Raw genomic sequence first — 26,822 nt, 5'->3', positions numbered from 1 at the left:
TGTTGATTCTGGTCGAGGTTTTCAGGTGACCCCTGTGCTGCCTGAAATCACACTTCCCCCCTCCCTTGTAGCGGGAACGCAGGAGTAGGAGTTCACTGGAAGGAAGATGGAGAGTTCGTTCATGCTGGTCAGGACAACGCGTTGGGAAAGAGTGGCTGTGCTCTGGTCCGGAATTTGCAGGGGTTACCACTACGTTGAAGGGAAGCAGTCTTGAGAATGTGTGTCCTTGTTTCAAAAGCAGAGTTGGGATATTCTAATTCTTAATCCCTTCCCCTGCTCTGGTTGAAGCTCTGGGCTGCCAAGGTCCTGCAAACTCACTGAACTCCCAGTTTTTACCCTGCTTCCTGGTCAACCAGAACCAAATAACGAGGGCAAGGAGCTCAGTCCTAATTCTCTGTTCCTTGATGTACTGAAAAATGGGAAGGGAAAACAAAGGGGAGGGAAGAGGGCAAAAGTGCCTACCTTTGGTCCCTTCCTACTTTACACCATGAGGTTTAAAGATCTTAGCTGACAATTCGAAGCCAAGCATGGTAACCATGGCAGCGTCCATGCTCTTCCCCCACTTGACCCCTGAGCTCAGGGACGAGACTTCAGCATGGTCCTCCAGAGAATCATCTAGTGATCTGCATGCCACACCAGTTGAAACTCGGTGTCGTGCCTGTCGCGGCTGTGGTGCCCAGCTCCTGAGTCACAAATGCACTGGATAGAAGGGGCAGCAGGCCGCGGGGTAGCCGGAAAGTTGGTGGCACTCCACGGAACGGCAGCAGTGTGCCAGCCACACTCCAGACCGGTGACCTCTGCCAGCAGTGACCTTGAAGAATGTGCTGTGACGGGGCAGCTTTAAAGTCCCATTTCTTAGAAAAGCCAATTGCTCAAGTCTGTAACTACTATGGCAGTAGAAACTCCAGGAAGCAACCACCACACCAACGTGCTACTTGCAGGGGCCAGAGGAGGGAAGTCACAGAGGAACTTGGACCGCGCCAGGCCGGAGTGAGAGTAAGAACAGTGGTGGCTAGTGGACTGCTTACTGGGTCCTGGACATTCTGCTAAGTACATGCTGCAAATTACCAGATTTCTTCCTCACAACTGTGCTAGGTAAGGAATGTCCTTATATCCTGTATGTAAGGAAACAGTCTCGTGGAGGTCAATCAACTTGTCCATGGTTCTCCCTTTGAAGGGTATAGCCAGAATATGAATTGGCAGTCCTGATGCTGGGGCCCATACTCCTAGCCACCATATCCCACACTACTCCCAGATGAAGGCACTTAAAATACTGAGGCTCTGGGCGACATTAAATCTGATGTCATTTTAATGGTATGCAGAAGGATGTAGGGACTTATGAGGGAAGTCGGAGGTAAAGAGAAAGATACACCTACTTACCCCTCCTTGCTCTGGTCTGTTCCCCCTTCTCTGGTCCTGGGACGAGCACCTTACCACCCTCACAGCACAGCGACTGAAAGCACAGACTTCAGAATCTTGTTTCAAGTCCAACTTTAACCCTTCTCAGCTGTGTGACCTTGGACAAGATACTTCTAGTCTATCTCCTCACCTACCTCTTACGAGCATTAAATGAGGGAACCCATAAAGGCCCCAAGTCTGGAGCATTTTCAGTGCTCCACCCCTCAGGCCACCACCTCCCTCCCCATCACCCTGCATTCTAAGAGTGGTGGACTTGCTAAGTCCTGTTCATCCAGTCATGCTGGCTCTTTCTGAGCTGCCCACGAATAGCACTGGGAGCATGGAGGCTTGTTGACAGTCACTTTTATTGAGAACTAGTTTTAGGAACAAACCACAAAAATCATTCTGCTGCTGGACTGGTTTCTGTGATTCTGCAGTGAGGAGCCTAGAATGTGAGCAGCCTCCTAGCTTCCAGACTGATCAATGACCTTCTGTATCCACTTCTTCAGGCGGAACACGTGTGTGTAGAAGCCATATTTTCCATCCCTGTCACAGCCTTCACCCCATGAGACGATGCCCATTTGATACCAGCGGTTGTTAAAGGGGCTCTGAGGAAGAAACATGGGGTTTCCAGGAGGGTAAGTCCAAGGCATGACAGCAGTACCCTGTCAGGCAACTATTTCTGAAAACAGTCCCTCCTTACTCACCCCCGCTCCCAGAAGCTCTACCCACCAGCTCCTAGCCTTTAGTGATGCTTACCTTCATGACAAAGGGTCCCCCACTGTCGCCTTCACAAGCATCCCCTCGTTTCCCTTCATTGGGCTTGAAACCTTGAGAGAGAACAGCAGTGCTTAGGCGCAGAGCTCACGCTCCCACCACTCCTCTAGAAGAGACCTAGCTGGTGAGTGTCCACTTGACCCTTTGTGGTCCTCCTTGGCTCCTCATTTTCTTACCCCCAATGTGCAATCCTTAAGCAACGCCTCTCAGCTCTATCTTCGACATACATCCCAACCCAGCCACTTTTCAGTGCTTCCACCCCAGTCACATCACATGTAGCTCTCCCTCGAACTAGTTTCCCGAATTCTACTCCCCCCCCCCCCGGCCAATCCCTTCGCTACCCAACAGGCAGAAGGACTTTAAAAAAAATATATGTTAGACCTACAGGTGGCTTGAGGATAACGGCAGTTGCCTTTATCCAAAATCTCCCCATATACCCTCTATAAACAATGTGGAACAACATGAAGAATAAAAGCTACACACACACACACACACAATCATCATCATGACTGGACTACAGAGAACACCCAAACCTCAAATCAATTTAATATATTTAACTGCATCTAATATTAACACTTATGTGGAGATGAGGCCATAAATATCTACTAGATAAAAGAACTGGGTGCAGTTGAATTGGAATCTTATAAATGACCCCAAATCTACAAAATGAATGATAACTAAAGAGATCCATACCAAGATACTATAGGGAAAAAAAAGACTGAAAAACACCTAAACTCACAAAAATTCTCCCCCAAAACACAACCATGAAACAGAAGAAAACTATAACTGAAATTAAATTTCCTCAAGCCTCAATGTAACAAAATGCCTTGCATCAAAAATCCAAAAATTAAAAATAAATGGACAAAACAATAGGAAGAAATGCAAAGCAGAAAGGGATGGAAATGGAATTCAGACCAAAGAAGAAATCCGAATCTCTCAAAAAGAAAAATAAAACCATGGAACAAAACTAATACTTATTAAAAAAAAAAACTAATATTTATTATATAATCCAAGAAAACTTCACAGAAATAAAATAAGATTGAAGGTGTATGTATGCCAAATGGAGCCACACTGGGCAGATGACAAAACCGACCTAAAACACCCCACTCTGAGACAGAGCCTAATAAAACCAAAGATGAAGGAAAAAGCCCTCTTGGCCTCCAAGCAAAAGAGACCAAATACCTTACAAGTTCCAAAGTATTAACACCAGCATCTGATTTTTCAAAAACAACATACAAAGTAAGCAACAACAAAGCCATAGTTTTTAAAAAATTAGAGAAAGGAAATGTAAGCCACGGATTATTTACATGCAGCCAAGCAGAGCTTAAGGGGTCAAGACTACAGAAAAACAATCGTAAACACATGAAAACAGGAAATTCTACACCCATAGCCGTTGTTGAAGCATCTGCTAACGACAAGCTTCATCCAACCAAGAGATGGATGCTTCAGCAAAAGGACTGTCTGACAAGCAGAAAATAATGCACCCAAAAATCTCAAAGAAAATCTTGAAAGAGGAAAGTAAACTCCCTGAATGCTGTGTAGCCAACAGGTAGGAGTTAACAATGAAAAGAAAAAGAAGGAGCTAAGGGCATTTCAAAAAGGTAGAAGCCCAAAGACAATCATTAGAACAAAAATGCAAACCTTCCTAAATATATAAATTTAAAAACACGAAGAAAAAATCGCATAGGAAGAAACAGAGCAAATGAAACATAATACATGTAATAATTACAAGATAATATGAATTAATCCTAATTCAGTCACATCAATAAATATGAATGGGCTTAACTCACCTATTAAGAGAGGAAAAGATTTTTTAGTTTAATTGCAAAAAGCAAGACGCAACTATTCTAGATGTAAGCGACAAAACGAAGCGATTCACAGAGGCTAAAAGTAATTGGATGGACGAAAGGATAGCAGGTTAATGGAAACGCACAGAGCAGCGATGGTGATCCTGAAATTGAGAGTAATTTAAAGAAGTACGCTTTTAATGCTAAAAGCCACAATTCACAATGAATAAATAACAGTAATGAATATCTGCACCAAACAGCACAGCAACCGCATTTCTAGAGACGAAGCGATTCAAGGAGACAAATACATTAACAGAATTTAACACAAACTCAGTATAAGACAGATCAAGGGACCTGAAAATAAATAAGGATATAAATGACCTAAACAGGGGGATGCCTGGCTGGCTCAGTCAGTGGAGCACGTGACTCTTGATCTTGGGGTTGTGAGTTCAAGCCCCATGTTGGATGTAGAGATTATTGAAAAATAAACTCTTTAAAAATAGATAAATAGGGACACCTGGGTGGCTCAGATGGTTAAGCGTCTACCTTCGTCTCAGGTCATGATCTCCAGGTCCTGAGATGGAGCCCCATATCATTCTCCCTCTCCCTCTGCCTCTCCCCCTGCTTGTGCTCTCTCTTTCTCTCTCAAATGGATAAACAAAATCTTTAAAAAAAATAGATAGTTAAATGACCTAGATAACAAGTCCTAAGGTACTTTTTTTTTTTTTTGGTACTTTCTGGGTATATACCAAACTTTACACATGGATAATAGAGAACATAGTTACACACCTCTTATACACATGTAACAATCACAGAAATTGATCGAACAGCTCTTTCAAAAAAAAAAATCAGTTCCATAAAGTAGAAATATTACAAACAATATTCTTGGAGCACAGTGCAGCAAAACTCAAAATTACTACCAAAATCAAAATATAAAAGGGCCCTCCAAGCTGGAAATTAAAAAAACCTATTAAACAACTCTTGGGTGAAAGAGGGATACAAACTGAAATTACAGAATTTTAAAAAATAATTATAATGAAAACACTGCATACTGTTTTCTGTGAACAGAGGAAAATGCATAGCCTTAATAAAAATTAAATAACAAAATTAATTAACCAAATTGTCAGCTCAAAAAGCTAGAAAGAGAACAAAAAAGTAAAACAAAAGAAAGCATAAAGAAAAAACTTTTCAAGATAAAAGCAGAAATTAATGAGGTACAGAATTGAAAAGCATCAGGCCTAACTAAAAAGTCAAATTCCTAGTATCTGGTTTGCTTTTGGAACCACTAACTGATTTACTCAAGAAACACAAATATGTAAAATAAGGTGCTAAGGAGAAAAAAGTCACCATATATTGCAGTACTCTAGAAAGTTAAATATAGACAAACAAATGTGTAGACATTTCTCGTCCTTGACAAGAATGACTCAACATCAAAAAGATGTCAGTTCTCCCTAAATTAATTTATAAATTTAACACAATCCCAACAAAAATATCCATAAGCTTTTTTTTTAGTGGAGCTAGATAAGTTGATACCAAAGTTCATATGGAAAAACAAACATGCAAGAATTGCCAGGAAAACACTAGAAAGAAAAACTGCAAAAAACAACAAACCCTACCAGACATTAAAACATACTCTAAAGCCTCTGTAATTAAAACAAGACAGTGCTTTAACAGAATAGACAACAGACCAGGAGAACCAAATAGAATATCTTCCAGTAGAAACAGACTTAAGTACAAATAGAAGCCTAGTATGTGAGAAATGTGACATCTCGAATCACTGGGGCAGTCGGTAAAGCACGCGATTCTTGATCCTGGGGTTGTGAGTTCAAGCCCTTTGTTCGGTGTAGAGATTACTTAAAAAAAAAAAATCCGGGTTGCCTGGCTGGCTGGCTCACTCAGTGAAGCATGTGACTCTTGATCTCAGGGTTGTGGGTTTGAGCTCCATGTTGGGTATAGAAATTATTTAAAAATAAAATCTTAAAGTGGTACCTGGGTGGCTCAGTCATTAAGCATCTGACTCTTAATCTTAGCTCAGGTCTTGATCTCAGGGTTGTAAGTTCAAGCTCTGTGTTGGGCACCATGCCTAGCGTGGAGCCTACTTAAAAATAAAAATATAAACAAAAACTTGGGGCGCCTGGGTGGATCCAACTCTTGTTTCAGTTCAGGTCGTGATCTCAGGGTCGTGGGATGGAGCCCCGCATTGGGCTCTGCACTCAGCATGGAGTCTGCTTGGGGTTCTCTCTCTCTCCCTCTCTCTGCCCCTCCCCTGTTCCTGCTCTGTCTCTAAAATAAATAAATCTTTTTTAAAAAAAATAATGAATAAATAAAATATTTTAAAAAATCAAATCACCTGGGGCAAAGATATAATTTTTTTTTTAAATGGTGTAGGGACAGGGGGTTATCTATTTGGACAAAGTTAAATCCATACTTCACATCATACTGAGGAATAAATTCCAAATGACTCAGAGGTCTAAGTGTGGAAAAATGCAACTAAGTACTAGAAGAAAACATCAGAGAATTTCTCTATGACCTGGATATAAGGAAAGCTGTTCGAACTCTGTCAAAATCCAGATACAATAGAATAAAATATTAATAGATTGACTACCTAAAAATCTTTTGAATTAGAAATGGCAAAAGATTATAAAAGTTACAAAAATGAACTGGGAGAAAATATTTGCAACATATATCACAAATACAGGCCTAATATCACTAATATATGAAGAACTCTTAATAAATGATGGGAAAGGGACAAAAAATGGGCCAAAAAATGGACAATTCTTTAAAAAATGCTGTAAAAGTGGTCCTCAAGCATCTGAAAAGATGTTCAATAGCAAAATATTGGTAACAATCTTAAATATCCCCCCACGGGAAATAGCCAAGTAAACTATAATACATCCACATAATGGGGCTATAAATTTTTTTTAAGATTAAGGAAAAAGTCTGTAGCCAGTATGGAGTGAATTTCCAGGATACATAAAGTGAAAAAAGCAAAATACAAAAGAATATCTACAGTATGCTACCCGAGGTGTAAAAAGGGGGAAATAAAATATATGTGTGTGTCTGCTCATTTGTGCAAAAAGAAATACAGGAAGAAAAAACACCACAAACTACCGAGACTGACTGACTACAGAGCCTGGTTGGAAATGGAGTAGAAAGGATTGGGGGGGGGGTGGCAAAAGGATAGAAAGGAAAAGAGAGTGTCACTTTTCCAAGTGTACCTGTTTTAAAGGGCCTGAGTTTTGAACCATGTTAATACTCCAAAAAGAAATAAAAACTGAACAAAGTTGGGAGGGGAGACCCCAAATTGAATACAATCAGAAACAACTGAGCCTAACCGTATTTTAAATAAACAACACAGCAAAGGGGGGAAAAACTAACCCAAGTTACTTTTGAACACAGCACGTCAACTATGTACCCACTAACGACAGCAATACCAGGAAGAAATGCTGAACACCAGTGAGTAGGACTGTTTCTCATGATGGATGGGTGATTCTGAGACAATGTGTTCTAGTATTGATCCAATAAGTTACTATATGATGAATAACAGGAGTCCAGTTTCTCACTGTCAACAGAGAGTTACAAATATGGAAAAGGAGAAGCCAAAATTAATCCTGCTGGATTGCAGTGGGAGATTTCAGATAGAGAAATTGATAAATGACAGACAGAAAAATTGATCTAGATGTCGCTGTATCCATCGTACACGTATTTTCTAGATGTGTCTCCTGAGAAGACGCAGAAGCAGTAACATCCCGGTAGCCTTGTGCACACGTAGCACCCAGATTGTGGTTTCTAAACACCATTCTCCACTAGCAGGAAAGTGGAGAACATTTTGCTGTGCCAATGTAAGCAAGTACTCAGGGAAGGACAGGGACATCAAAAGTCGCAGAAGCCAGGCTGAGGGGACTCCCACTGGCCAAACCTGGATAACTTGAATATCAAAATAAATGATGATAGTAGCAAATTATAACCCTTAGAATAAAGACCCGTGAGTCCACACTGACAGAATGAAAGAAAGGAGAGGTCTTCCTTCCAATGAAACCATAATAAACATAGAAGGAATGACAGAATTAGAAAATCACCATTTGGCAGCCCCTGGAGCTGGGAGAACAGTTTGAGAAACAGGATGAAGAGGGTCAAAGCTGCTACCAGCAAGATACTTATAAACAAAACCTCACAGTGAGAAACTTGCCAGGTGCAGACACCACCTTAACCAAGAGGTCAGAGTTAATCTCCCCAGTTATGGTGAGACATATGGACAAACGGACATCATGGGCCTTCCCTTAGAAGGACACAACCTCGCTTAGCCTGAATCTGATCACAAGGAAACCAAAACCTTAGACAAACCAACCTGAGGGCCAAGCGACAGGTTCACTGGGCTGCGCATTTATGAAATATGTCAAAGTCATAGAAGACAAAAGGACTGACAACTACAGGCAATGTGTGATCCTGGACTGGATCCAGATGAGAACATTATTTCCCCCTTTGCTACAGAAGACATTAGTAAGTAGGACAACTAGAAAATACTGGAATAAGGTCTACAGATTACAGTATTGTATCATTAACTTCCTGATTTTAACAACTGCACTTCCTACGTGAGAACATTCTTGTTGTTTGGATAGACTCATGTATGTGGGTAACAAGGCATATGTACAATTCACTCTCAAACAGCATGTGTCTACGGGTGTATATGTCAATAAACACAAACACACAAAGTCCAGTGAATCTGGATAATAGCATACAGGAATTCTTTACATTATTTTTGCAACTTTTCTGAGTCCAAAATTACACTAAGAAAAAATTTTTTAAAGTAAGCTCTATGCCCAACATGGGGCTTGAACTCATGACCCTGAGATCAAGAGTCCCATGCTCCACCAACAGAGCCAGCCAAGTGCCCCTATACTAAAAATTTTTAATTAAGTTAGACCATCTATTCACCTCCCCCGAAACCCTCCAACCTGCCTATCTCAATAAAAGCCAAAGTGACTCAAGACCCTAAAAGAACTGCCCATCCTCTGCCTGCCCACCTCCCTCCCCTCATCTACTCCTGCCCTGTGTTTACTGCACCCCAGCCACACCGGCCTCCCTGTTGCTCCTCAGACACCCTAAGCAGGATCCCACCCCAGGGCCCTGGCATCTGCTCTCCCTCACCCTGGAGTGTACTTGCCCTAGACTAGCTCACTTCTTCACTTCTAGTCTCTTCTCAGAGAGACCTTCTCTAGCCTTGTCCAACCACTCTATTTAGACTGTCCTGTCCCCATCTCTCTCTCTCTCCCTTTGTCTGCTCCGTTTTTCTTCCTGCTAGATTCTACATGTTTATGGACACTCCCTCCCAGGAAGGAAGTTCTGTGAGGACACAGGCATTGTGTTTGGGTCCTTGTGGTAAATACTGATCACAATAGGCATTCAATAAATATTTGATGAATGACTGAAGAACAAAGCTTTTCCCCTATCCACGGCCTCATGCTGCTATCTGGACTCACACAGATCGACAACTTAACCAGTGCCTAGCACCATGCCTAGCACCTTACTATATCTATTCTATCTTATTTAGCCCTCACACAACCCTATGGGACAGAGACTTGCATCTCCATTTTACAGAGGAAGAAACCGAGCCTCCAAGAGGTTATGCAACTTTGCCCAAAGCAAAGTTGGCTTAGAAGTGACCAGATCCAGGACTTGAATAGGTCTGCACCCTTCACGTGTCTCAATCCACGCCCCCCCGCCCCCGCCCGGCTCAGACACACCCGGGGCACTTGCCAGCACAGAACATGTTGTCGGTGATGCGGATCCGAGTGGAGGCCTTGCACACCGGCCGCTCCACGATGGGGAGGTTCACCACCTGCAGGACGCTGGGCTGCACCTCTGTCACGCTGGACGTCCACATCTCCTTCAGGTTGCCCCAGCCGGTCACCCGTCCTTTGTATCCCGCGCGGAGCAGTCTTCAGGCGAAGGGAGAAGGACCTCATGAGAACCAACCCTTCCAGAAGTCCCCCCGGCCGCAACACTGTCCCTTGGAGACCAGAATCTCAAACACTGGTGCAAAAGAACTTCTGGGTTTACTCGGAGCCCCTGAGGCCTGGAGAGGGGAGTGTGCGCCAGGCCCAGAACCGAACCCAGCCCACGGCCTGTGCCCGCACCCACCTGACTGCGGTGTCCTTGTCAGGCAGGCACACGGGGTGGATGTAGTTGCTGAAGGCGATGGGCTTCTTGAGCCTCAGCAGGGCTATGTCACGGTCCAAGTTCTCCCTCCAGTTGTACCTGGGGTGGATGTAGATCTTTTCCAGCATGGAGATCTTCTCAATGCTTCGCTCATACCTGTGCAAACAGGGAGATGGGGAAGCTGTGAGCCACCTGGTGAGGGATAGCCAGTTCCCTGAGGAAAGAAACAGCCTGGCCTCAGGGTCCAGGAATTGGGGTGACCCTTGGGCCACCCGTGAGGGAAGAGGGCTGGCTCCTGCCCTGGCAGCATCTCCTGGCCTGAAGCTGCTCCAGGCTTTGGAGTCAAAGAGCCCCAGCAGGTGGGGGAGGAACGCAGGCCGGAGCCCTGGTCCAAACAGCCTCCATTCAGAGCTCACACCTGGGCTGCATGCTGGGGCCCGCAGAGGAGCTGGGGGTGGGCCAGGATTTCACTCTCTGCAAAGTCTTAATTTCTCTGTCCCTGGCTCCAAGCCTCAGTCCAGACATGGCCAAATGGACTTTCCAGCAGAGACCGCTGGGTTTTCTACCGTGGGACATGTAGAGACATATCCCCAGGCCCCAGAGCCCCTCACGGTTGCTCTGGAGGACTCTGACCTCCGCCAGACATCCACAGGCCCCCCATTCCGTACCTGGTGCGGGAGTGCTTGCCAATGCGCACCAGAAGATCATTCTCGGTGAAGTTCTTGTCCCAAGGTGGGTACAGGAGACAGTGGGCAGCAGTAAGGACCCAGCGGTCACTGATGAGGCTGGCCCCACAAAGCAGCTCCTGGGGACTCTTCCGGAAAAGCATCACCTGCCTGGGAGGGGGAGTGGGAAGCATGAAGAGCTAGGGGCTGCCCCTCCACCTGCCCTAAAGTAGAAAGTCCCAGGTCTAAGAACTGGACAGAGGTGCCTGCCGGGCCCAGACCCCAGCTTGGCCTGGCTGCACTGGCCGACTGGGGCCTCCACATAATAAGGAGGGGCTGCCTCCTGCTTTCTGCACCCCTCCCCAGCTTCTTGCACAGACTGGCACAGCTCCGGGGTCAGAGAAACTGACTCAAGTAGGCAGACCTCTTAAGCGCTCTGGGCCTCAGCTTCCCTTCTGCGTGTGAGAAGCAATACCCCCAATCTCAGAGGGGTGCCGGCGGTCATCATCTGGGAAGCCCAGGCCTGTGAGGGAAGGGCAGCCCCGGCAGGGACTCCTGGGGCCGCCCCCACGACGCACCAGGGCGCGAGGCCAATCTCGGCGTCCCAACCCTCCACGACGCGCCCGTCGATGTAGGACTCCAGAAGCTCGTGTTCCGTTTTGTCCTTCACCAACGACTTCTCAAACAGAGGCCGCAGCCCACAGTCTGCACAGCAAGCCAGATGTGAGGGGCAGAGCTGTAACCCGCGCCCCGCGCCCCACGCCCCCCGACGCCACTGCTGCCTCACCTGCCTCCCCGGCGCCGAAAGTCTTCTCGTTGAAGAAGGGCTGGAACTCCTCGTCGCCGGTGCGTCCCTCGATGGCCGCGTCCGGGTCCTCGGCCAGCCCGTCGCCCACCTCTTCCACAGGCTCCTCTGAGGGAAGCAGGCACGGCTGGGGCCGGGCCAAGCCGGCCCGCGTCCAGCCCCCCTCACTCCCGCTCCCGGCTTCCCCAAGCCCCACAGGCAGCCCTGGAGGCCTCTGGGTGAGAACGCAGCGCAGGTGGCCTCACGAACTGGGCGTCGGGCCTGAGCTGGTTCAGCTGCGCTTGGGGCCAGGCCCGCCCGTCCGCCCGGAGTCGGGGCGGCAGCAGACTGCGCCCCCCAGCGGCGGGGCAGCCCCGCACCGGGGGAGAAGCTGATCGGCTCCGCCCCCAGGCCCCGCCCCCAGCCTCAGGCCCCCGCCCCGCCTCACCGCAGTAGTCCAGGTCGCAGTACTCGAAGCCACCGGGCCCCTCCGACACATAACACCACGCGCCCTCCTCGTCCCCGTCGGGGTTGCGGCAGAAATTCTCCACCAGCGGCACCGCAGGGTTGAAGTCCTGGTCCTTGCTCAGCGCCTTAGCCTGACTGCTGGCCCAGGCCAGGCAGGTGGACCCATGTGCGGTCACTGCCTGGCGACCCTGGTAGTACCGGCCACGCTCAGGGACGCAGTGCTCAGATGAAGGTGGCAGATTCACCGTGGGGCCTCTGGAGCGTGGGGTCAGCTGCACAGTGACGCCCCCCCCGCCTGGTGGGTGGGGAGGCAGGGGAGCAGAGTGGGTGGGGTGGGACCACACGCGGCCAGGGGGTCAGGGTTTGACTCCCTGCCTTGTCACCTTCTTCCTATGTGACCTCAGGTAACTTGACCTCTCTGAACCTCACTTTGCTTGCCTATAAAAGGGGTGACCGATACCATTCTTGCAGGGTTGTCGAGAGATTTAAACAAAATACGTGCTGTGTCTCGAGCATCGTGAGGCAGAGTTCGTAACTCGGTTTCGCCTCCTGGGCTATTTGTAATCTATTGGTAACGACTGCCTGGCGTTCTTACAGGAGTCTGTTTTTATAGGGCACAGCAGTCAAAGTAGCTGGGATGACTGAGGACCGCTACATGCACAGTCAATTTCAACTGGCCTGCAAAGTATTGGGGGTGGGCAGGCATGGTATATGGCAGCTGCTTTTGTTATCATCACTGGTAACTTGCTGTAAGACCAGTCTCAGGACCAAGTACTGGGTCCAACAGGGATGCACGAAGGACAAAGAACACCAACCCACAGTTGGTAGCTTGATTGCTGGCACTAATTCTTTACCGCTGCCTCCATCCACATCCTCTGCCCCTTGGTTTTATAGGCAAAGGTGTACTTCTCCACCTGCTGACTTCGGCCTTGGGCATGTGGCTCACCCTGGCCAATAGAACGCAGGCAGGATGGATGCCACAGTTCCGAGCCTAGGCCTCGGGACACATAGCGTTTTCTGAACAGTTTTTGACCTTTGCCATCGCCTTGGGAGATGGTGCCTTTCAGCCTCAGCCCCAGGATGAGGAATGTGGAGCAGACCAGGATCCCACCCCCACAAGGAGCCAAGTTCAGTGGGACCCCTGGCTAGAAGCAGACCCAGCAGCCAAGCCCAGCCTGCCTCAGTGGCCACCACAGACACAGGCAAGCACGGCTGCCATCAGCTCAGCTGCCCAGGCCAACCCTCAGACACAAGAAAAAAATGCGTGTTGGTGTATGCCCCTGAGCTTTTGTGGTTGTTGGTGATTTTGTGGGTTTTGCAGCATTATTGCGGCTAGAGCTCACTGACACATCATGAGAAAGAATAATGACAGCATCGTGCCGGGCTGGGCCACATGAGGTTTGCTCTGTGGTGCTCAGAAAAGGGCACGTGAATTGAAATGGTTAGGGAGGGCTTCCTGGAGGGAAGAGGGCCTCAAGCAGGAAGGAAAGCATATCTGGAATGAGCCACAGCCTGGGTCACAAGAAAGCAAAGACTGGGGAGGCGGGGAGGCCAGCTGTCTCTGGTCTCCTGCCTTCACTGGCCCACAGGCAAATATGTTATAAATGACTAACCCATGGTTGAAGGTAGTCAGGATTTGGCTTCCTGTCCCAGGCTGCCAGGCCCTGTGGAGACCCCTGAGCCTCGGCCATGGACTGCCTAGGCCTCCCCAGCTCACCGCAGACAGGGATGCTGCACTCCTCCCTCCTCACAGTGGGGTCTGTCGTATAGCACCAGGGCCCAGTGGTGCTGCCATCCGGGTTACGGCAGAAATTCTCCCGCAGGTCCGCCCCAGGGTGGGTGGTAGTGTTGATTCTGGAATGGGAAATTGCTCAGCAGAGGCCATACCCCCTGTCCAGTGTCTCCCAGCCCCATATTCTCAGCCCACTAGCCGACAGGCCAGCCCGTCACTCACTCAGGCTTATGTGGGTAGCGACTCCTCCAGAGCTGACACTCGATGCCTGACCGGGTGAAGCTCACGTTCCCTCGGTAATTCATACCCAGACCTTCAGCACAGCTACCTGCAGAGACCCCACCCCCGGTCTCTTACCCTGAGGCTCTGTCTGTCCACCTCCTCCAAGCTACTTCTGCTCCATGACCCTTGACCCGCATTTCCTCAGCTACCTCCTCTGTACCCAGCAGTGGGGTCTGTCGTATAGCACCAGGGCCCAGTGGTGCTGCCAGCAGGTCGCCAATCTATTTCACAGCACTCACCAAAGATTCCCTGAGTGCCTACCGTCCACGTGACAACCTGTGTCAGACCCTTTGCCAGGCACTAAGGACATAGTGATGACTAAGACATAGTCACAGTAGGTCCCTACCCTCAGGGAGCTGACAGTCAGTGGCTCTTCATGGCCAGTAAGATGACAAAGAAAACAAGGTCCTTCTGGTCTGTCCCTGGTCTACCCGTCCTGTTATCAGAGCTCCTCATGTCAGGGCCTTTGCACAAGCTTTTTCCTTCGCCTGGGCATGCTCTTCTGTTCACTCATCAGTGCATCCCACAAATCCAGGTGGAACTCTGCTTCTTCTTGGGGGTTGTCCCTGATCCTTCCAGCAAACTAAATGCTCCTTCTCCTGTCATGGTCTTGGCACCTGGAATGGAGCTTTTCCAGCAATCACATTGACATTTTGTGTTTTTGTTTCCCTATGAGATTGGGAGATCCTTCATTCTCTTAAAATCCCCAGCACACGACACAGTGCCTGGTACAGAGTAGGGGTGTAGTAAAATATCTGTTGAATAAGTTATTTAACAAATTAAAGTATGGGAGAAAAACACAAAAGTATGGCCAGTGGTTAAAGAGCTATTGTTAAGAGATGGGGTCTATTGTTACATTAAATGTGTATTCAGAAGCTCCTTGCAGACTCAGCAAGGTGATGGCATTTGAACTAGTCCTTGAAGGACAGGGAAATTTGCAGGAAATGGTCATAGTTGCTCCAGGGGAAGAGGCAATGAAAGCAAAGGCCAGGAAGGAGACACATCTTGTCATGTTCAGAGGAGTGCTCATGGTCAGAGTAGCTGGGGGTCTGGGCCCCTGGTTGGTGCAATGGGAGACAAGGCCGGAAGGGAAGGTTAAGGCCACAACCTGCCAAGTCTGCCAGGCTTAGAAGCCTGTGCTTTATTCTGGAGGCAATGGGGAGCCACACAAGGTTCTGAAGAATGAATGTGACATCATCAGGGCTCCGCCCTGGGAACACAGGAAGACCGACTGGCAGGGGCTCGAATGAAAATGAGGCCTTAAATGTGAATTCCTCATCCACTCATGCATTTGTTCCTCGAGCATGAATCATCTTCCTCCCTGCCGGGCACAGAGCCAGGGGCAAAGACATATCCTTGACCGCAGGGACAGAATGGCAAAGTCAGATGCTAGGCCCCAACTCCTAACCCACCCCACTCTGCTCTTCTCCCAAGCTGTCTGCTCACACCCTGACCCTACCCCTGCATCGGCTCCTCACCTTCCAGACATTCAGTGAGCTTTTCTCGAGGTTTCCTCACCGACTCACAAGCTGGAAAAGACCCAGAAACACTTTTGGGATTGGGGTAGGGACAGGAGGGGCTCAAGTAGAGGGTGGGTGGGACAAAGTGCAGAGACAAAGAGACGGAGAGACAGACGGAAGGAAGGAAGGAAAGGAGGGATGGATGGACCAGAAGATTCTCCAGAGTAGAACATTCTCTCACTGGGGTCCCCAGGACTCCCTTCTGGGAGCAAACCCTTCCCAGTGCTCACCTGTGTACTTGGTCCAGAATACATCCTGAAAAACAAGAGTGGGCATGAGGCTGTGGCATATCCCATTTCATTTCATTTTGCTTTTCAGTAGACTTTATGTTTCCTCCTCATACTTTCCTCTTTCCCTTACCCTGGTCATGCAGGGGGTAGGCTCTGGGGAGGTTTGTGGTAGTTTCTTACTTTATTTCCAGAAGCCCACGCCCACTGAGGAGAGACGTATTTGAGGAGAGAGGAGCCCCCAGCCAACCAAGACCAAAAGGGTTCCCATAGGTGGGCTAGATTGGAGAAGGGGGGCATGGGGCCCAGGCAGAGCCCTGAGGAAGGGAAGGGCTGCACAGAACTCCCTGAGGCCTCGCCAGAGTCCCACAGGAGCAGCATAGCTGAAGCTGAGAGGCCATGCGGGCCAGAGCCAGGGCCTCCAGAGACTCCAGTGCAGACAGACATCAGAAGACAGAGGAGCCCTCCAATGACCTGGGGCCTCACTAAGCTGCCAGACCTTGATATAAGCCCAGGTGTTGGGACCTCCAAGAATGGCTGAGGTCACTCACCTTGGCAGTGAAATGAGGCCCAGGAAGACATTAAGTTACCAACAGCTGAAGAGCTGAGACATCCTTTGCTCTTTTGTGGTCCTAGAGCTGGGCCCACCTGGAGGCCCATGCCGCCCCCCCACCCGGCACATAGCCCAACCCTCACCGTGGCGATGGAAGACTCCAGGGCCTCAAAGGCCTCTTCGTAGCTGCACTTCTCTTCCACACACTCTCGCTCCAGGTTCCCCTTGCGCAACTCCTCCAGGAAGCCACTGTTGGCGCGTCGGACCCGCTGGAGCAACGATAATGCTTGCTGAGGGGCCAGGAACACTGCTGTAGGAGGGGCGTGGGACAGTGGCCTCAATGAGCCAGGAGGTCTTGGCCATCGTGGGGGCAGAAAGCAAGCCTACCCTGCTCTGCTGGCTTCCGAGAGGGGACGCCTGGGATGGTGGCAGAACCCTAAAGGCTGCCGACGGTAGCCCACTAGCTCCCCTCCATTCACTGGATATCCCACTCCCCATATGGCAGGAGAGATGCAGTCACTGTACATCCAGACCTGAGCACCCAACTCCTTCCCCGAGCCCTATACTGTAGGCTCAGGCCCAGCTTGGCGTTGGCCCTGTTGTTCTCAGTCAATCCAGGAGACCCCGGCCCATGGGCCCATATCCCAGCCTGCCAGCCTGTCCCAGCCTCCAAGCCCCTCTTACCATGCTGGCTGTGCACAAGGCTAAACAGGACAGCTAGGGCCAGGCAGCCAGGTACCCACAGGCCTCGGATGTGCGCCATAGTGTATCAGCTCCTGGGACTCTGAGGACTTGTCCTGACCACTCTGGGTTAATGTTGAACTAACATGAAGAAATCAGCCAAGAGGGAGAGGTCAGCAGGTCAGGGCCATGGGACTAGTGTATAGATAGTCCGCCCCCACCATCCAGGAAGATAGGTCCTCTGGGGACCAGGGACAGATAGTCTGGGGGGGAAGTCACAAAGGAAAGGCCAGTGTAAGTAACCACCATCATCCAGCCCCTCCCTCCTTAGATGTGGGCCAGCTTGGGCTAGTGGTGTCACAAGATCTTCCTGAGGCTCCTACAATCCTAACACATGGTGATGGTTGCTTGGATCTCCGTGAGCCTCAGTTTCTTCATCTGTACAATGGGAACAGTACTTTGTTGTGAGGACTAAAGGAGATTATGAATTTAATGCCCGTGAAATGTAGTAAGTGCTTAACAATCAGTAGGTATATGGATATAAACCAATGGGGAGGTTGATGTAATCACAACACACAGAAGAAAGCAGAGACCAGGGTGCGGCCGGATGGAAGCTGCCTCCCAACCACTTTCCCATCCAGGAGCTGTGCAGGTGTGTCCGCGTGTGTGGCTGCTCAGGAGGAGGGGCCAAGGCCAGGGCCTTTGAGCCTCTGGTCTATTTTCTCTCACCTCCTAGGACCTGCTTCTGGCCCCAGAACGGGGACCAGTCCAAATCCTCGGGTCTCCTTGGCAGGCCCCCTCCCTCTCTTCCTGCCGATCTGTCCTGGGCCAGGCCTGGAGTGGCTGCTGGTCCTACCCTGCCCCTCGCCCAGCCTTGCTCCCATCCCTCCCCCATTTTCTGTTTGTATTCCACAAGGTAAATATTAGTCCTGGGTCTAATTAGGACAGAAGGACAAAGAGCAGGAACACCGGGAACACCCATTCCCATTTTGCCATCCTTCAGGCCCGGCCGTTCGGGTCTACACTGCCATCATGTAGAGTCTGGGAAGATCACAGGGCAGGGCCTGGTGCGAGCAGAGCAGGGAGAGTGTTCGCACAGAGCTGGGGCTCAGGACTCCCATGAATCAGCTTAATTCCCGGGTGGCCCAGTTCCTGTATCTCTATCTCTATCTATTCCTATTTTTCTATATATTTTTTAAACCAACGTTTAACTTACATTCTGTAATGCTAAAACAAATCCTAAGTGTTTAACTCACATTTTTATGCAAATGCCCATGTAACCACCACCAGACGAACATTTTTAGCCCCAAACAGACTCCTGCATCCCTAAGATCACCACTACTCTAACCACCATCACCCTAGACCAGTTTTGCCTATTTCTGAACTTCATAGAAATGGAAACCTACGGCATATACCTGTTTGTGTCTGGCTTCTCAGATTGTGTGTATCGTGTGTGTATAAGTGGTCCGTTCCTTTAAAAGCTGTGTGGTATCTCGTTGCAGAAATATTTATCCATGGGATACCTGTTGGTGGGCATGTGGATTAATTTCCTGTTTTGGCTATAATGAGTAGTGCCGCTACGAATAGTCATGTACAAGAGTGGATTTGCTGGGTCATAGGGCAGGCATACGTTTTGCCTCAGTCACTGACAAATGGCTATCCTGAGTGGTGGTACTAGCTTGCATCCCCACCAGCAATGCTAGAGAGTTCCAGTTGTTCAGATCTTTACCAACCCTCTTATTGTCCATTTTTTTAACATCCATCCTGATATACGTGCAAGTATCTCACTGTGGTTTTAATTCGGATTTCCTGTTCACTAAGGATGTTGAGCCTACTTTTTTTTTTTTTTTTGAGCAGGATAGTGAAAAGATCTCACCTCACTAATTTCTTAAAAAATTACATATTGAGAAAAGGGCTCCCAAGAAGTGGAGAGGAGAGGTGTGGCTTCATCCTTCCTGCTTCAAGACAGGTGATCCTCTTTTTCTGAGGACCAGCTCGTGGGCTGGTCCTCAGAAACAGGGAGTCCCTGTTGACTCCAATGGGGCCAGTGCTGAGTCAACCAAGGAAGGGAGAAAAGGCAAGAGCAGAGGGTGTTGGCCAGGAGAAGGACAAAACACACAACACATGGCACCTCTTTTACTGAGGGTTCAGGGCCCCCGTGTTCCCTCACTGTCAGAACTCCCCATTCCTACAGACAAGCATCATAGCATAAAAGAGAGCACTGGTTTAGGAGGCCAGCCTGGGTTTCACCACCTGTAAAATCAGAATTAGAACAACATTTGCCTCACAAGGCTGCTGTTGAAATACTCATACTGGCCTCTTTGCAGACTTGCTGAGCCCATGGCATGCTCATGCGCAGACATGACCACTAACAGGTAAATCTGGGGCCATGTCTTCCTCGAGCTGTTTGCAGACAATATTTGAAAGCAGAAAACTTTGGTTCTCTAGGCCCTGGGAAGATAACTGAAGCTTTCTGCTTAGATTTGGTTCCTGCTTTCCCAGACTCATGCCTGGATTTATGTGTTGGGGTGATGAATTCACACATCATGGTACCAGTGGCAAATCCAATTAGCAGGGAGAACTTTGCTGATGAGAACATCATTCTGAAGACTATGGGTCCTGGCATCTTGTCCATGACAAATGCTGGACCCATCCGAAATGGCTCCCAGTTTGTCATCTGCGTGGTTAAGACTGATGGGTTGGATGGCAAGCACGGGCTCTTTGGCAAGGAGAGAGACAGAATGAATACTGTGGGGGCGCCTGGGTAGCACAGTCGTTAGGCTTCTGCCTTCAGCTCAGGGCGTGATCCCGGCATTCCGGGATCGAGCCCCACATCGGGCTCCTCTGCTGGGAGCCTGCTTCTTCCTCTCCCACTCCCCTGCTGTGTTCCCTCTCTCACTGGCTGTCTATCTCTGTCAAATAAATAAAAAATCTTAAAAAAAAAAAAAAAAAAGAATGAATACTGTGAAAGCCATGGAGCTTTGGATCCAGGAAGGACAAGACCAGCAAGATCCTAGGCCATTCTGATTAATTTGGTTTTGTGTTTTATCTGATCTACACCATTCCTTTTGTCCCTATAGGAGCACCCCCAGCTCTCAAAGTTCGTAATCTTTGGGTTCTCGCTTGCTGCAATTCTTAGGATTCCATATATCCCTGTCTCCCTCTGATCTAGTTGCATTCAGAGTTAAGTTTGTCATTATGAAGTAAATACTAAGCTACCCCTTCAAAGCATATTACAAAGTTTGTGAAGTATCACCATGCCTGCCACAAAGAAAGTACCCAGTAAGCACCACTTTTACATATGAAACTGGAAATATACAATGCTGCCTGTGAAGGGCTCTTCCTAAAATAATAAAACTGAATTAAATGAGCCTCTAGCTTTAATTACTAGTTTATAGGAAATACAGATGATAAAGGAATAAGTTAGCCACCACCACAAGGAATGACGGACATTCAGCAGAACAAATAGCCCCAGTCTGTCTGGCAAATTCATGACCTGGAAATAAATGGGGTGGGTTGGAGAGACTGTTCAGGATAAAAGAAACCAAGGAGAGGGACGCCTGGGTGGTTCGGTCGGTGAAGCGTCTGCCTTCAGCTCAGGTCACGATCCCAGGGTCCTGGGATCAAGTCCCGCATCAGGCTCCTTGATCGGGGGGAAACTTCTTCTCCCTCAGCCTGCTGCTCCCCCTGCTTGTGCTCTCGCTCTCTCTCCCTGTCTGACAAATAAATAAAATCTTAAAAAAAGAAAGAAAGAAAAGAAACCAAGGAGAGAATTAACACCCAAATGCACAAAAGGAATAGAAGTACCACGATTGATTTAGACTTTTGAACCGAAGAAGTATAAAATGATTTTTGGGGGGCAAACAAGAAACTGTAGATTAGATATTCAATGATATGAAAGAATTATTGTTAATTTGATAAGTGTCATAGGACATGTGGTTGTATCTTTTCAATCCTTACAAGTTATAACAGATTAAACAAGCATGGCAAAATGGTACCAATCATCAAATCTAGGTGGTGAGGTGATTGGGTACATCGTTCTTTTAAATTTTGTTTCAAAATTTTCACAATGACAAGTAAACCTAATTCCTTAATAAGTGGAGGCTGGTAATATTCAGTGGGTTAGAGCAACCTCCATGTTTTCTTGGGTGACAGGAGACCACACACACCTACCCCCTCCATTTTGCAAAGAGGATCAAGGGAGAGCATCCCCTCTGTGAAAGTGGCTCTGGAAGGCTCCAAGAGTTCTACTAGACCAGGGTGGCACCACCATGGATGAGCACCAATGGACCCAGCACATCCTTAGGCTTCAGGGTTCACTAAAAGCCCCCCAGCCTCCAGCAACTGTTCTTCTTAGAACCCTCTGAACCCAGTGGGCACCATGCAACTGAACACGTCCTTCTTGCTTCTCACCCCAAACACATGCCTGCACACTTAAAGCGGATCGTATTTCCACTAAGCACAAGGTGATAATGAGAGGTTGCATTTCTCCCAACAAGTTGGCGTCAAACAAAATCATGGGTAAGGCCAATGCTATGTTGTAAAACGAAGCACTGTAATCACTGAAAACAGTAAAATTATGTTCCAGACAGAGAATTTCAGAAGGTCAGGTATCATTAAAACCAGACATTCTGAAGCCTAGGGCTCTGTGCATATACTACAGAATGGCCTTGTCCGTTTGCATATTTAACCTCTCAAAAATTGCAAATTTAGGGGCACCTGGGTGGTTCAGTCGGTTAAGTGTCTGCTTCAGCTCCTGATCCTCCATGATCTTAGGGTCCTGGGATTGAGCCCTGCATTGGGCTCTGCTCAGCAGGGAGTCCGCTTCTCCCTCTCAAACTCCCTCTGTGCTCTCTCTCTCTTTCAAATAAAGAAAGAAAATCTTTTAAAAAATTATAAATTTACCTTAAGAACAATTTTTTTTTCTTTTTGGCTGAAATTATGTCTTTTGAGGTGGTTAATTATCTTGGTTTATTCCTCCATCTGATCAGCATTTAAAAATTGGTGAATTTCTTTTTTTTTTTTTTTAAATTTATTTATTTATTTATTTATTTGACAGAGATAGAGACAGCCAGTGAGAGAGGGAACACAAGCAGGGGGAGTGGGAGAGGAAGAAGCAGGCTCATAGCGGAGGAGCCTGATGTGGGGCTCGATCCCAGAACGCCGGGATTACGCCCTGAGCTGAAGGCAGGCGCTTAACCGCTGTGCCACCCAGGCGCCCCAAAAATTGGTGAATTTCTGTCTCTCTCTCTGACAAATAAATAAGTAAAATCTTTTAAATTCTTTTAAAAAATGAGTGAATTTCTATTTAATCAAAAGCTTTTAAAATATAGGATCCAGGGGCACCTGGGTAGCTCAGTCAGTTAAGCGTTTGCCTTCAGCTCAGGTCATGATCCCAGGGTCCTGGGATTGAGCCCCTACTCAGTGGGGAGTCTGCTTATCCCTCTCCCTCCCTCCCTCTCTCAAATAAATAAAATCTTAAAAGAAAAAAAAAAGGATTCATAAAAGAAAAAGTTAGCAAAAGGCCTCAACGATGGAGCTGAGATTGGGAAGCAGATTTGGTCCAACTCCCCCATGTCACTGGAAGGAAAGGGGATCTCCCAGGTGGGGAGCTAACTGATCAAGGGTATAGAGTGTCGGGAATAAAGCTAGGACGAGGACTCAGACTCCTCTTCTCAGACCACTGCTTTTCCCCTCACATGACTTCCCTCCCCCGACATTCTGCTGGAGTACACCCTCACTGTTCTATGAAGCACACCCAGTGGACACGCACCCGAAGTATGAAACTATTGTGATGATGCTGACCTGCCCCAAACAAGCAACACCTATAGGAAACATGCAAGCACCTAAATCTTGTCTTCCAAGGAGGGCTGAATGCAATATCACTAATAACCAGCTACAATTTATTAACTGCTCACCAAGTGCCGGGTACATAGTACTGATGAGGTAGGTACCATAATTATCCCCATTTTACAGAAGAGGAAACTGAGGCAGAGAAAAGCCAAGTAAATTGGCTGAGTTTATGCAGTCAAGGGCAGAGCCACAAACCACACCTGAACCTGTCTAGAAATGGAACTCTGTACAATCCATGATGCTTAGCCTTGCTTACAGGTTCCTAAAAGTGATTCAAATATTATTCCATTGTAAGATTTTCTCATACTGTTAAAGTTGCAGATGAGAATAGGAGATTAGTTTGGTTCAGCAGCTGCAGACACGACACAGTTAAACCTGCCTCCAGGTTTAGGGTGTCCGGGAATATTTTCACAGCACCTTTGCCCTAGAGCAAGCAGCAGCATTCAAATTCAGTACTAAATGCACCACACTGTTAAAACTGACTTTATCTGGGAGAAAAAAAAAAAAGTGACTTTATCCAGGGGCGGGGGAAAGAAGTAGGGAATAAAGGGACTTAACCATCAGGATAAATAAGAATCATTTTGACATCAGGGGAAAGCATTTCCTCAGTGAAAAAATTAGTCCAGTGATCAATCTTTTCAAGAATAGTCACTGCATTTTAACTGGAACACCACTAAATTAGGGGTCAGAAGACCTAGGCCCAGTCCTGGTTCTGCTACTCACTGGTCTCCAGCCTTGGCGGCGACTCCTCTCGAGGCGTCTGTGTCCTCCTCTGTAATACGGGGAGCTCGCACAGTGCCCTCTGATGCCCGCTCGCGTCTTAACCACAAGTGCTGGCAGAGCAAAGACTCCCAAACCACGTGCCTTTGGATTTGTTCGCTTTGATCTGACCCGCTCTGCATCACTTAGGGATAGCCTGAATGGAGAGAAAAGTTCTCCATCTGTGTGAGGGATAAAGCAAGGAGGTGTGAGCATCCCAGGTTTGGGCCTAAGGAGGATTGCGGGGTGTGGACAGGCCTCCCCAGCAACCCAAAGCATGCCCAACTTGCCTACACAGCTCTCTACCAAGTGATAAGTACGTCCTTCGCTGCACAGCTGGGGATCGTGTGATGAGAATGTCCCCAGGACACCTAAGAACACCAGGAGGACGCTGACTGCTAAGCAGTCAGGTGAGCTGGCACCACCCAGCCTGAAGCAGGAGCTGGAAGACAGGACCCACCAAGCCTCACGCAGGCTCCAAGAACCAGGGCTTGCTCACTCAAAACTAATATTAGAAGCTGTTTTTCAGGCTTTAGATGGTATGACCTTTCTCTCCATTGAGCACCACGATTTCCTGCTGTCCTCCCTCCTTGTGGACAATTTCAGAATGCTTTGTCAACAGGTTATTCGATTGGGTAGGTGCTGGGTCAATGTCAGGGGCAAAGCAGGAGACATGGGGCTGCCTGTGACGCTGTGATCAAGTGCTGGGAAGCCAGAGAACACCCCACGTTTCAGTGCTCACTCTGCCGGTTACTGGCTGGGTGATCTCGGCCAGCTACTTACCCGCTCCGACCCGTACTTCCCTCATCTGTGAAACGGGGGTCACTACACCTACTCTGCAGGACAGAAGGAATGAAGGAACAAGAAGCTAAGTTCTTCCTCTCTTGCTGCCTACTCCTCAAAGCAATTCAATCTGGCTTCCAACTGCCCTCACTCCACTCAGTGACTTCACAAACTGTAACCCTCTAAACAGCAGCGGACGTTCTTGCCCACTTCTTTGGTGAAACGCTCTTCTGCTTCTGTGACACATACTCGATGGGTTTTCTATTTTGTTGTATGCAGATTCCGTGACCCCTGCAGAGCTGCTGTCCTCTAAGTGAACCTGGAGGGCTGGGCCTTGTGGACCTTGGTCCGCCCCCTCCCTCTGCTCACCTCCCACCACAGCTTTGATGACCACCTAGCCACTAGTGCCTGTCCTGACTCTCCCTCTACAGCAGGCTTTTCTCCCCACACTCTGCCGACTTCTGACAGCCTGCTTGTGATCGCTACTGAAGGCGCTTCAAACTCGGCTCATCCCCAACCAGAATCCTGTCTCACTCCACCCCAGTGCCACTTCACTTGCTAACTCAGACACCAGGAGTCAGCTCTCCCTCCTTCCCTCAGTCCATGAATTCTGTCACTTCTCTCTCTGAGAATGTATCTGCCCCAAGTCACCACCACGGCCTACAGTCCACAACCTGCCCTCATTTCTGTCCATCCAATGCCGTGGCCACTCTGCTCCTTGCTCTTGCTTGAACCTGCTGGACTTTGCCAGTACTGTTCCCTCTCCCTGGAATCCAGCTCCCACAGACATCAACGTGGCTCATCTTCTCCGTAGTTCGGGTCTCTGCTCCTGCTCATGTTATTAGAGGCCTTCCCTGACCACCCTCTGAAAAATCACACTCCCCATTTTAACCTCTCCCCCTGCATGACTTTTTTTTCACTGCATTTACCATCATCCAACATGCCTTGTTTATTGTCTCTGCACACCAGGATGTGACTCTGGGAGAGCAGAGGCTGTTCCTACGCTATCTCCCTAACTAGCATGCTCACGTGCTGGATGAATGATTCCATTTCTCTGCATTTCTACTGCTATAACCCCATTCCTCACCGCCCTCGGCAGCCTCCTCATTTCCCCACAACCACGCATCGCCAGCCAACCCATCCTTTGGTGGTCTCTTCAAACACAAATCTAGTCAAGCCATTCCCCTTCTCAAAACTCCTTAAAGAGCTCCCCAGTGTTCTGAGAACAAAGCCCCAACTCCTGAAGCAAGGCCGGCATGACCCGGCCCCACCCCCTCCCGGGCTATCTGCCCCAGCCACATCCGTCTGTTGCTCACAGCCCCAGGACTCTCACATGCAGCTCTCTGTACCTCTGCCTTCTCATCCGTCCGATCATGGCTGAGATGCAGGGCTGCAGTGCCAGGGTTAACAGCCTTACTCCAGCATAAGACCGTGAAAGTTTGTCTAGGCTCTGCTACCTACCTCGTAGCTGCGCCGCCTTGAGCAGGACACTTCAAGCTGTTTCCTCATCCGTAAAACCAGGATACTACCACCACTGACCTCACAGGGCTGCTATGAAGATTATATAAACACGAAGAGCTGGTCCACAATAAGGGCTGAGTGTTATCATTATGAATCCTTGGGGACACTGTCCCTGATGCCCCAGACCAAGCTAAACCATCCCATGCAACACATCCATGTAGCACTAGCTAGTGATCCTCTGCAAACTCTTGTCCAACACTTCCCGCCCTACATCATGAACTCTGAAAAGGACATCACCTCTGTCTACCTCACAGCTGTGTCCCAGCATCCAGGGTGGCCCAGGCCTGCCACTGATGCAAAACCTATGTTCATTCCTTCCCTCAACTGGGCTGCCTTTGGCCAGGCCTTCAGAAGGTTCCAGATCTGTCCCTAGCTGCCTCTAGTGAGTATGGTGTCTATTGACACAGAAAGAAAACCAACCTCACATCCCTCAGATGGTGAGAAAGGCTGCCCAAGCCACCTACAGCCCAAGTTAGAGAGAACTGTGAGCTGTGAGCTGAGCTCCGCATCTGGTCTTTTTTTTTTTTTTTTTCCCAGACTCTGGCCTTTTAATCCTCAAGTCACTACATTTGGTTCGAGACGGAATTGCCTGTCCCTCACGGGGCTTGGTGGGAGTGATGATCCCAGCTCTGAGCACCTGAGCAGGGCAGCAGAGCTGCCAGCTACCAGACTACCTCACTGGGGGGGGGGGGGGGGGGTCACTTCCGCCACGTTTAGAAATAAGCACCTTGAGAAGTTCCTGGGGAAGTAAGCAGAACAAGCTCTAGTGGGAGTAAATAAAAAGTTCTTTAACCTAAACAGGTTTACCTTACAGTCTTGGGAAACAACGTGGTGGTCCATAACTAGGAAGGGAAACCCCTGACCTGCTTCTCA

The 26,822-nt window shown here is 48.4% G+C and overlaps 1 protein-coding gene across 1 annotated transcript; it reads right to left on the bottom strand.

Moving 5' to 3' along the window:
• Nucleotides 1–1,744: 1,744 nt before the first annotated feature.
• Nucleotides 1,745–17,167, bottom strand: F2 (coagulation factor II, thrombin). The gene is made up of 14 exons (XM_045786543.2): nucleotides 17,037–17,167; nucleotides 16,496–16,662; nucleotides 15,803–15,827; nucleotides 15,531–15,581; nucleotides 13,993–14,098; nucleotides 13,756–13,892; nucleotides 12,019–12,333; nucleotides 11,574–11,699; nucleotides 11,365–11,491; nucleotides 10,790–10,957; nucleotides 10,104–10,277; nucleotides 9,720–9,901; nucleotides 2,158–2,228; nucleotides 1,745–2,006 (listed from the first exon to the last, which is right to left on the bottom strand). Exons 1-14 carry the CDS (start codon nucleotides 17,113–17,115, stop codon nucleotides 1,863–1,865), a joined length of 1,872 nt encoding a protein of 623 aa, XP_045642499.1. The 5' UTR covers nucleotides 17,116–17,167; the 3' UTR covers nucleotides 1,745–1,862.
• Nucleotides 17,168–26,822: the final 9,655 nt, after the last annotated feature.

This window comes from Ursus americanus, chromosome 24 (genome assembly GCF_024610735.1).
Source record: "Ursus americanus isolate L20-20 chromosome 24, mUrsAme1.1.p, whole genome shotgun sequence".
NCBI classification, from domain to species: Eukaryota; Metazoa; Chordata; class Mammalia; order Carnivora; family Ursidae; genus Ursus; species Ursus americanus.
This window is presented reverse-complemented; position numbering and strand designations above follow the sequence as displayed.